Consider the following 12,409-nt stretch of genomic DNA (forward strand, 5'->3'; position numbering starts at 1 on the left):
ATTATAACACTTATTTAGAAACAAAAATGCTTTAAGTAATTCCATCTTCATTCCTAGAGTTATATAGTGTATGAAAAGCAAGTTTTGAATACAGTATGATCTATTAAGCCATTTTTTTTTAAATCTCCACAAAGGAAAACTCAGTATTCTAAATATTTGTATGTAATATTCTAAACGATGAAAGTTTTTTAACCTTCTAATTTGAAAATTTTTGTCATTACATTTGTTCTATAGTGTTTCTATATATAATCCTTATAATCTGAGTTTTCCACTGAATTAAATGAATACTTTCCTTTTTTGTGAGTATAAGAAAATAATTTTACATTTCAAACTATTGATATTTTTATCTTTATCATTTTCCTTTTTTCTTTCATAAAATTTACTGTACAAATCTTTTTTGGAACAGTTAATATCACTTAATTAAAAATCAAGACACTCCAAAGTAGTTTTTACGTCTACTACTATGTGATATTATATAACATACAAACACATTGGCAGTAAAGCTTCCACTTATTTGACTTACTGTGAAAAAACAGTTCTTGAATTAATATGAAACAGAATCTCTAATACATATTTTGCATCCATTAAAAGAATCTTGGTCTTTCTCATGACTTTACATAAAAATCAAAATACAACCTTTTTAATATACTATTTTAATATAATGGCTATCTTTTGAACATTGCACACACATACATATGCACACATACACACAGCTATGGCAAGAAAATTTTCTTCTGAGTTTAATTTTGTGTTTGTATGCCATCAGAGACTTAATCTTGTTGCTGATGAATATCCTCGTGCCTAAGAATTTTATAGATAACCCAGTAGAAAATGTTAAAAATCAAGAAAGCTAATGGGAAGCAGGCTCGGGAGATGGTGTCAATCTTCTTGGCCCGATCAATAAAGACCTTCCTCATTTCATCAGGACTTTTTGGCATTACCTGCACAGGATGGTTTGGGCCCTTTGGAGTTATACCATCTTTTGCTTGCAGACATGGTCCCATTCCATATGCTGTGAAGCTGAACCGGCTTTCCCTTACCTCATCATCCTGTCAAAGAAAAATGCAAGAAAACTTTTTTAGTAATGGAATCAGGCATGGATAGCAGACATTTCAGAATCATAACAAATTTTATCATCATAGATTTTTATACCAATATGAAGAAAAGATAACTAAAGTATATAGTGGCGTGTAGCTTATTTTCCCTTTGAAGTTTTAATTATCCTGATGTATCATATAGATGTTCTCTTTAATAAATGTAAAACTCTCAAAAGATGTTTTAATGAAAAAATTAAAATTTATATTTTCTATGTATTAATAGAATATTTAATAAAGAGATCAATAAATAAAACTATTGAAGTGATATGCTTTATACATTTATATAATTGATTTTTTAAATATTATGTGTCTAAATATATAAATATGTGATAAGATGGTTAAAATACCAGGATCACTGACTGAATTTTTCTTTCTCATGGAGACCACCTTTTAATGGTTGTTTCCCACAAATATGAGTTACTTCCTTGGAAAATACAGAGTAATACACAATAACACTTGGTTGCTTTCTGTTATCCTTCCTTTATGGTACTTCTATGTTTACACTTTTTTGGAAGACCTTTAAGATAGTCATATATTCTAATTTATATGTAGTTGCTTTTCAGGTATCATAGTTTGGTCCAAATTATGAATGATATTTGGCAGTTTATTTAATGTTCAAGAAATAAACTTGTTATATATTTAAAACTTATTATGTTCTTCTAAAAGGTATCATTATTTTTAAATGTGGCAAATTGAAGAGAATTTCCAAATATAAAATGAAAAACACCCTCAAAATTTAAAGGAAAAATATTTAATAACTATGTTATTGTAAATGTACTCATGATAGAGAAATATGGTATTTAAAAATTTATATTAAATTCATTAATAAATAAGAAATTTATGGTACCAATGAAAAGCTTTTTTTGTATTACTAAAATTGGAAATTTTAAAGGTAACAATACATTTTATAAGGTTATATGTCTGCTTTGATAGTGCTTTTTCTTAGTAATATGAAATATAAAAATAATTGGCTCAAACTCTTGAAAATTACATTAGGTCTCTGAAAGTAGTTGCTCAATGAACAGTATAGTTTAAAATTCATTAGTGAATAATAGAAATTATGAATTCTAAAAAAGAGAAAGTGACTAAAGTTGCTTCAGTGATGCATAATTTTTTTTTTAGGAATTAAAAAAAAAACAGAAGTAATTCCACCTGAAAAACAAAAGCATGTAATTATTGAAAAACATTTCAGTTGTAAGGTGTAAAAGCAATTAAAATTTGAGGAAACAAGTATGGAATAAAAGCTGACAGTTCATATTACCTGAAAATAAAGCTGCTAATCCAAGTGATCTGTGTTACTGCTGTAATCTTGCTAAAATTTGGAAATCAGTGGAAGCATGCTCATTTAGACTCAGCTTTTCGGCTTCCATGAAAATTTTATGGCAAACCTATTATTTGCTTTGAAATTTTCTATATCTTGAATTAAAGTATGCATAGTAGGTATTAGAAAGTTCTTATGTATGTACTAAATAATCCCCTTCCAATTTAGTAAATTATGCTGATGTTTGCATTCCAGAAGGAAAACATAGGGTAAGTTATGTTATTTTGTGTGCAGATTATCTCAGTGTTGAAGTTTAATATAACTTTTTAAACTATATTAATCCATGTATTTAAAAAATTTATCTTAAAATTGGACCAAAATAACTTCATCAGTAGGCATTTATGTATGTGTGTTGGCATACTAGTTGAAACAGTTGGGAAATTCATTACTAAAATGTTAAGATTTTAGCATCTACCTTGTGTGTTTAGCAAAGCAGAATTCAATAGCCACCTTTCTGTCTATCTGTTCTGGAGAACTTACTTTAAAACTTTAGAAACACCCCCCCACACACAAAACCAAAAGCAAACATAATCCATTTAAAATTAACACTCAATGAACAACATAATTTTTCTCAATTGTGTCTTTCTACATAACTGACCATGACTAACTGGTGAACGTCAGGTTTAAGCTGTTACAGGACTGCTAAAAGTGATCCTTGATTTCTTTGGCATCATTTCCTTGAAAACAGTGAAATTAAGCTAATTGGAGAACTGGAATCAGCTTCATTCAGTTGGAAGACTGTACTTCCCCTGGGGTAGCTACATATAGGCCTACAGACCTTTGACCCACATGACTAACCAGAATATAGCTTGGTTAGAACAAACACTGATTTCTCTGTGTCAAAGCAATCTCATACCCCTTGACTTTTATACTGGCAGTCCTGTGTGGGTGAGGGGGCAAAAGAAGCTGTGATCTTAAGAGGAACTGAGTCTCCTATGTGATAAAGATACTGTAGGCCTGATGTGTTTCTTGCATCACATCCTTGTATGAGGTTTAGTAAATGTAATATTAGGTTAAAGTCTACTGGTGTCTGAAGAGTCTGAATGACAATTTGAAACTCTGAATCTCAGCAGTGGAGACAGAATGTGACCAAGCTTTGGGATCCTTTTTCTTTGCAGTGCTGGGGATCGAACCCAGGGCCTTGCAAGCACTCTACCGACTGAGCTATCTCCCCAGCCCTTGGTATCCTTTTTAACTCAATATAGCCAGAAGTTTTGGGCATGATTCTGAGGAGAATCTGATACTGATCTGTGCTGGGTTTGAGTAGCAAAAGCTCTACAGAAAATAACTGGGGATAAATCATGACACTGGAATATAGATGGCACAGATTTATCCCTTGGATAAATGGAAGGGTCAGATGAATGTGAGATAAAATTGAGGAGAAAGTGGTTCAAAAAACAATTAATTCCTTATTCCCTCTTAATTAATCATTCTTGTGAAACTGAGGTCACAGAAAACAGCAAGCAAAGCAAGCAGCTTCATTACTTGTGCTCAGGGTGTAAACAAAAGCCAGGTTGGGACTTGAAAGGATATTACATTTAATCTTTATGTTATCTTTCTGCAACCCCAGGCAAGTGACACCAGAAAGTAGTATCCGTTGTGCAGGTCTGTACCATAAACATATAATGTGAGCCTCAAGTGAAAGGCATATAAAAACTTAACTACATTGAACACATTATAAGAAGCAGATAAAATTAATTTCAACTTTAAAAATTTGACTTGATATGGCCAACATATTATTTTAACATGGGTTCAAAATAAAATTGAGAAGTTTTATATTTTTGATTTCATACTGTCCTTGAAACCTGGTGTGTATTTTATATTTACAGCATATTTTGATTCAAATACTATGTTTCTAGTGCTGAATAGCTACATGTGACTTTTAGTTATCAAAGGGGATAAAGCAATTATAATACAAAGGAGCTAGGTCACCTTGTGGAGAAGTGCTGGAAGATCTCTGTGCAATCCATGCATTCCTGAATCTTTAGATTGATTGACCTAAGAGCTAATAATATATTTATAGATACTGTAGCATGGAAAGCAATGTTCAACATAAATGCTACTCCCCAACTTGCTTCAGTGTTCTCATTTAAGAATTACTATTGGGTATAATATCAATGACCCTTTTTGAGTACGTGAAACCTGGGATGGTATGGATCTGTGCTGAAGAGGGAAACTGGTTCTCTGAATACTGTGGCATCTCCTTAGAAGAGTAGATACATTAACTTTAGTAGCAAATCTGGGCTGGCCATATAATAATCAGAAATGAGCCTATGCAAATCATATCCTCTCATCTAAATTCTGGTAGACAAACTATGATTAAGAGAGTTCCTTAGGCATGTGGTCGTTCTTTTGGATAGGAAAAGGACATATAGATTCATGGGCACATTAACTCTTATAGCAGCCATACTGGGTTTCACCGATGGGAAGAAATCTGAACTATTTAGAAGAAAGATCATGACCAGAGGCAAATCTATTAGGTCTTCTTAGGTGGCTGTTAAGACACAAAAAGAATACAGTAAAAATGAACAGGATTCCTCTAAATGATTTCCTGGCATATTTATCACCAACTGGGAAGTTGGAAATCTGTTCCAGTTTCAGCAGCTGCCTCCCCTAAGGAACCCTGTTAGATCTGTTCCTTTCATCTCAGAAGTTAAATCCAGTGATTCCAGTGGGGAATGGAAACAAAAGGCACTGACACTGGTGGCTAAATTTACTCCATCAGTTAAGGCAGTTGAAAGAAAGAAAACTGAAAGACCAAGATCTCTTTGCTCAGTTCTGAGTGAGACTCCAAGGTTATATTGCATGGTTAAAGTTCACTGACCAGTAGTACTAAGTACAGCTTTTTAGAATTACTGGTTAACAGCACAAAACATGGTGATTCTGTTGAGGAAAAAGAATGTAACCTGAGGAGAAAAAGAGAAACTGAAAAAGAGAAGCTGGGACAGGGAAGGAGGCAAAGCAACCAGCTGTGGTTGCAGGTATGGTCATACTAAAAATTGTAGATAGGGGGAAAAAAAAGGTAATATATATCCAGTAAGTGATATTGCCTTTGGTGAAATGTATAAGTGGGAAGAATGTGATACTAAATGAAGGATCTTGCTTGACCCTATCTTTCGCAAATCTTTCCTTAGTCTAGTTTTAATAGGCTGTATTAAAATGGGAGTCTTTCGAATTGCCTAAATCTTCATCTGTAGTAAAACTTAAATAGTGTAAGATTCCAGGAAAATAATGGGAACTCTCAGCTCTGACTAAGGAGATTGTGGAGACAGGAATGCTGCTTCTCATAAGTTCTCTCTAGAATAGCTTATGATAAAAGTAGTGGATATTGCAGGCTGACTGCTATGTCTGCCCAGTAAAGAATTTCCCTAATATCTCTCTACCGTGCTACATATGGGGAAACTAGTCAAGAGTTTATCAGGATAAAGGAGGCAGGTGTGATTTTATAGATTTGACTGAAGCTTCTAATGCTTTCTTTTTAATTGCAATCTAAAACATATGTAAAATGCAGTATCCCTTCATGGGAGGAAGACAAAATTATAATTTTCCTTCATTAAGGGAGTGTGAATTCTCCAGGATATTCTCATAACTTGGTAAGAAACAGTGTGGTTCAGATCACTGTCAAAGGTAAACTGACTAAGGATAAGTGATAGTTTTTCTGAGAAGAAAGGGAGTTTGGAAAATTTTAATGGCACATGTGACTAGGTAAGGGTACCCAACTCTTCCAGGAATAAACTGATCTGAGGCTGCTTTAGAATTTACAAACATTAAAGGACGAATTGCTATCTCTTCTGGACCCCGCAGTGAGAAAAACAACATGTAGCATTAGTGAAATCTGCATCCATTTTGGATTTCTATTAGCCCCACTGTGTAAAATGACTAGATGATAGATTGAATTCAAAAAGGAAATAAGGGAAAACTGTGAGAGATGTGAGGTACATACTAGCCCAAACTGTTCCTCCGTGCCTTACGGTTCATTTATGGAGTTTTATGGTACTAAAACATGTATACTGGAAATTTCTGGACAAAACTCAATGGTAACATTCTAAGGTACTGCTAGGATGCTAGAGTATAAAACTCTTGGGTGTCGTGAGCAGGTATAATCTATTTGAATGGCAGCCACTGTAATTTTCTTGAGTTCTGGGAGAAATAGCCCCCAAGACTGAAATAATCTGAAGGTTTTTTAGTCCTAAGATATTTACCATGTCATAGGTAATGTCAAGAAGTATGAGATAACCATTGTTCTGTATATATGCAATGACATAGTCTAGGTCAGTCATGTTTCTCAAAATGTGTTCCAGCCCCCAAGGAAGGAATTGATGAAATCTAGTTGACTGGATTTCAACTGCAGAGTTCCTTACTTATTATTACCATTTAGGTTCTCATAGGAATCTGCATTTTCTGTCGGCTCTTTGGTGATTACAAAACAATGAAGTTTTAGAAACATGTTTACAAGAGGCTCAAATGCTACCATCTCAGCCATCTTGAAGTAGTAGTGATATAATATTTTAAAAATTCTTGTAGTACTTGTGAATTTACATTTTATATAATAGTTTATGAAGAAAATATTATGAAATGACTTTTTTACTAAGATAGTATTTTATTTTAGAAGTAATTTGTTTCCTATAGTTGTTTTTACAACTATAGGTAAGTATCTGTGTAAGACTATTTATATGATCTGTATATTTACCTTTTAAAAATCTACTAAAGGACCTAGTCATATATCAGAAAATAGACCTTGGATAATTATAATTTGAGTTAGGGCATTATTGCTTTTAAAAACATATGAACTCTAATGTTACTAACATTATCAGTGGTTTTCCTACTGAATTTGAATTTGAAGAAAAAAAACTTTTAATAAAAATATTTTCCTCTTTAAAATATCCTGTTAAAATATTTATTTTCAGGCAATGGTAGTAGAAAACAATGTGTTGAGGAGGACCACTTATATACCCAAAACAATGAATTATGTATAAAAAAATACATGTGCTATAGGAAACAATTTTCTAATAAATAAATTCCAAATAAATTTCAGTTATTTTGTATTATCACAAATAGATGGTTCAAATGTAAAACCTGACACAAGGTTGAAATGCAAAGTATAAATATTTTATTACCGTTAAGCAATTTTATAGTTTCATCATTTATTACCAGAAGCCAAGTTTATGTTAATTTAGCTACTTATCTCTCTGACTTTTGTTTTTTTTGGGGGGGGGGCGGGGGAAGTGGGTAGTGGGGATTGAATTCAGGGGCACTTGACCACTGAACCACATCCCATCCCTGTTTTGTATTTTATTTAGAGACAGAGTCTCACTGAGCTGCTTAGCACCTCGCTTTTGCTGAGGGTGACTTTGAACTCAAGATCCTCCTGCCTCACCCTCCCCAGCCGCTGAGATTACAGGTGTGCACCACTGTGCCCAGTTCTGATTTTCGGTTTCTTATTCCAGGAATATATTATAGTATCTAACATGTTCTTTAGAGTGAGAGAAAACACATAAAGTTCCTGACAAAGCACTCAAATTTTTGTTGTTATTAATATTTTGGTTATAATTATATTATTATGGAAATTGCATGAAACATTAAAAAATGCTAATAACAACTTGAATTATTTTACTACTAAATGTTTTAAACTGATAGTAATCAAACTAGCTCTAAAATACTACGTAAAATAGGCCAACTCAATTGCCTGTCTCCCAAAGTGCATTTTACTTATTGTCACACTGAAAGGTGAACCAATAGCACAAACATAAAAAGATCACGTCACCTGGCTAGCCTTACTGCCTTATTATTACAGTAAATGGGTTTGCTATATGGCTGCTAGAATTTCTTGCAAATTTAATTTATGAAATCAAGGCATCTTTAGTGTTTTAAATATGTTTCATGAATCAGCACAAATATTTAAAGAATATACACGATCAGTATGTGGAGTCATGTCAGGGTTTTTTCAGAAATAGGTTCTTATCTCTGTTGGATGGTAGTGAGCCACACTGACAAGACTCAATCTATTCTCCCAGGCTGTTAGGGATGAAAGAGAGCATGGGTTCCTGGGTCACAGAACTATCAAGTGTCTTGTTTTGTTTCATTTTTTAATGACTGACTTCTTGGGAAAGGTTTGAAAGACTGCTCCCAAATCATAAAGCATAGAGGAAGTTTTTCTAGAAACTTATTTTTAGTAGTAAAATAATAATAATTATTATTAGATTGCTAAATTAGAAGATACATGGAATTGTTTTATTACTAACCTAATTCTGTTTTTAATTCAGTCATAAAATTATCTTGTGTTTATGTACACTTAGAAGTGCAGTGATTAAAAAAATATAAAAAGAAGTGCAGTGATATTCCTTATTCTAATTAGTACTCAAATATTTCTTTGGGATAATTGGATTGTCTAAAAGTATCTTCAACTTAAAATCTGATGAACAGCATATGAAAAAAACAAGAAGCTAAAAAATCACCTATATTTTTGATTCAAGAACACTGTTAGGCAATATTTAATGGTCATAAAATTAAGGCACTTTATAACTCAAAATATAGATAATAATAAAGATTCAATGTAATTAACTAAAATGGGCTATAGAACATGACTGATTAAAATAGTAAAATTAAAGATACAGTTTAATATACCCAGAGGTAAACCCTCTTACTGTGCTCTAAGCAAGTTAGAATATAGGCAATTAAAAATGTAAAAAGCCATTTAGTTACTGTACAAATCTTTTTTGGCTTTTTACATTTGAAACAGAAAAGGTTTCAGTAATTATATTCATCAATACTACATTGTGAATCTTTCTAAGGCCTTTTCATTTACTTTAGGGAATTATGCCAAAGATGATTCATATAAATACATATGATAATTTAGAAACATTAGAGATAGACAGAAGATCAAAGAATATATATAGTCATTTGGTAGAGTTACTTCATCTCTATCATCAAAATAATATATTAATATACATAAGATAAGAGCTAATTTCCTATCTTGTTCTCAGTCTTCAAGAAATCAAACAGAAAGGCAAGAACAAAAACCTTAATTATGTATGAAAATGGAGAAGACATGAAAATTGCCATTGAGTGGTAAAACATTAAGTATCTAATATACCATGAAGTACTGATTGTGTGAATTGCTGTAGGATATAACAGCATTAAATACATAATTTTCATTGTAATGTTTTTCCCTTAGTAGGAACCTTGGGGCATTCTTTATACAATTAAGATGCTAAATAGATTACTCCAAAGGTTTTATCATGATTTTCTCTTGCTTTATTATCAAATGGGAAAGTAAGATGGAAGGAAACTAAGATGTTAATTTACACTTACATGATTTCAAAGTGTGTGGATTTAAAAAAAATTGCTAGTAAATATCACAGTGACATGTTTGTTGGGAAGGATGATCATATACAGCTGAAAGATATGAATTAAATGTTTTTCTAAAATATTAGTTAAAATATTCAGCTTCATTTATACAAATTTCTATATCATCTAAAAATGTAGTGCTTAAAAGAATGAAATTATAGATGAGGTTAAAAATTTTTATAGTTGAAAGTCAATTGTTAATTTACAATTCTTTGAAATCTAACTCCATGAGAACTTTGCATTTATTATAGATGACATAAATTAGCAATGAATTAACCAAGTTTATGCATGTCATACTAGACTTAGATTCAGAAATGGTTTGGAGATTAATAAATGGAAGATATAAGTTTTTAAAGATGAATGTTTTAGGTCATATGAAAATGTAATACAAATGTTTTAAAGGATAGATGATAACAAAATATTTTTTAAAATTCACATATCTGTTTATAGCATAATATGTTATATTCTATTAGTGCCAGCTCATTATTATGGAGTGACATAAGATTTTACACTAGATGGCAGATGTAAAAAAGCAACATCTATATTTTAATTAACTTTGAAATGGAAGTCACCATAATGCATTTGAACTTAGATTAAATAAATATTATTTTATCAAATATTATTCAGAGCAGGATTTCAGAGGGTATCTAGTGCTAAGAAGTGACTCTCTTTAACATAAACTCTAAATAGTTGTTTTTCAGGAAATAATTAATACTGTACAATTTTTTTTGTATTTGAGAGGATAAAATTTCAACCCCTAATATGAGTCAATCAGATAGAATTATGTTTTAATGTAAATTATCGAGAAACCACTTTTCCTTGGATACATATCAAAGAAATTTATAGGAAATAATCTTTTGAAAGACTATCTTAACTCAAGAATAAATCATAAATTGACCAATAATGGAAATATTATTCGATAATTTAGTATAATAGATGCCATATTATTTTTGACCACAAAGTTTTATCCCTTCAGCCAACAAAGTATACATGTATATTTGTATTTGTTGTGAGACTGTAGAGCTGATGAAATCTATAGAATAGAAAAATCAATTATTTGTTATCCTTAGACATCATCTTGGGTTGTTTTAAAACAGTTTAAACACACAAGTAAAAATTATGTTTATATACAGATTAAAATACAGTAAATATTTGTATTAAAGATACCTCATTCGCCTACTAAAACATAAACTTGGTCATCACTTCCTGAGTCTAGAACTAACAGTCCATTTCTTTATCATTTTCATATATAAATAATAATTAATAAATGATAATAGGTAGGAAGACAGAAGTACTAGAATATTGTACAAATGTGTTTTCTCAGCAAACCATTGCATCATTACCTTATAATGTGGATGAAGCTGCATGAAATGCATTAAAGCTATCCCATTTCATCCATATCTCTCAACAAATAACATGTTCAGAGCTATTTTGGTATCTTTATAATCCTCCAGACTTAAGTAATGATATCATACATGAGAATAGTAACTTCTAGCCAAAATACTTTCATATCATGCATACACCCACACATACACAGCACTGGAGATAGCATCCATGGCATGGTGTAGTGGGTGAATAGCACACAGCAGGCTCTGACAGTGTGGGGTGGGGAAATTTGGATACAAGAGCAAACTTTTATTCTTTCACAATGGACAAAGGATTCTTTGATACCTTATTAGAAAAGTGGAATATTAAATTGTATACAATGCCTAAGCAAATGCTGAACCAAGTTAAACTTTCCTAGGACTACTATTTGCATTAATGTAAGGCTATCTCTGTGACAAAATTTCTATAATGAGGCAATTTTATTTACTTTTCCTATTCTGTCAAATTAGAGTACTGAGGAAAATTCGTGTAAACCAGTACCCATGGAAATAAAGAGCATACTCTTCTTTTTAAAAAAAATCTATTCATTGTCCATGAGGTAAGCCTATCTTCATCAGAGTTCTTTGTAAAACCATATTTAATAGAATTTATATCTTTCATTCTAAAGTTTTTGTAAACATTAACTGTTTAGTTAATAAAGACATAATTATGTTGGTCTCCCAAAAAGCCAAAGCATTCAGATAGATATAGATATGTAGACATATACATACATATATAAAAATAGTTTCTACTATATATTCTAATACATATATATGTATGTATGAATATATTTGCAAAAACTATGTTTTGATTCCATGCAATTAAAATTTTACAGTTAACACAATCAAGAAAAATAGATTATTTGAAATTATTCCTCAAAGATAAAACAAAAGTTCGATCCTGGGATGCTAGGAAATAACAATTTTCATAGCAAAGGAAAATAGTTAAGGGATTATATATTATAAGAAAATTTATTAAGTACTTTATAGTAATATTAGTTTAGATAATCTGCAGTGAAGTTGAGATTACTGCTACATTCATTTAACATTTTGTTTCTTGGAGGGATTCTTAACTGGAGTGTACATTAGACTCACCTGGGGAGCTACTTTCAGGTACACCTTACCCCAGAAGTTTTAATTTAGCAAACCGAACTATTTGTATATGATTCCCTGAATAAATTCCTGACTTTGGTAGATTTATATGTAATTACTAAATGCTAAATTTTGGGTGCCCTAAAACTACCTATGGACCAATACTCTCTCCTCTAGTTTACATTTCT

General features: G+C 31.5%; 1 protein-coding gene across 2 annotated transcripts in view; it reads right to left on the reverse strand.

The window, feature by feature from the left end:
• Positions 1 to 756: 756 nt before the first annotated feature.
• Glra3 (glycine receptor alpha 3) overlaps positions 757 to 12,409 on the reverse strand; it is a 158,972-nt gene continuing 147,319 nt past the window's right edge. For both annotated transcript variants that reach the window (XM_047550228.1, XM_047550229.1), the window contains one exon: positions 757 to 1,049. In XM_047550228.1, coding sequence (XP_047406184.1) covers positions 771 to 1,049 — 279 coding nt within the window. In that variant the 3' untranslated portion in view covers positions 757 to 770. The remainder of the gene's footprint in view (positions 1,050 to 12,409) is intronic.

Source organism: Sciurus carolinensis, chromosome 4 (assembly GCF_902686445.1).
Source record: "Sciurus carolinensis chromosome 4, mSciCar1.2, whole genome shotgun sequence".
Lineage (NCBI taxonomy): Eukaryota > Metazoa > Chordata > Mammalia > Rodentia > Sciuridae > Sciurus > Sciurus carolinensis.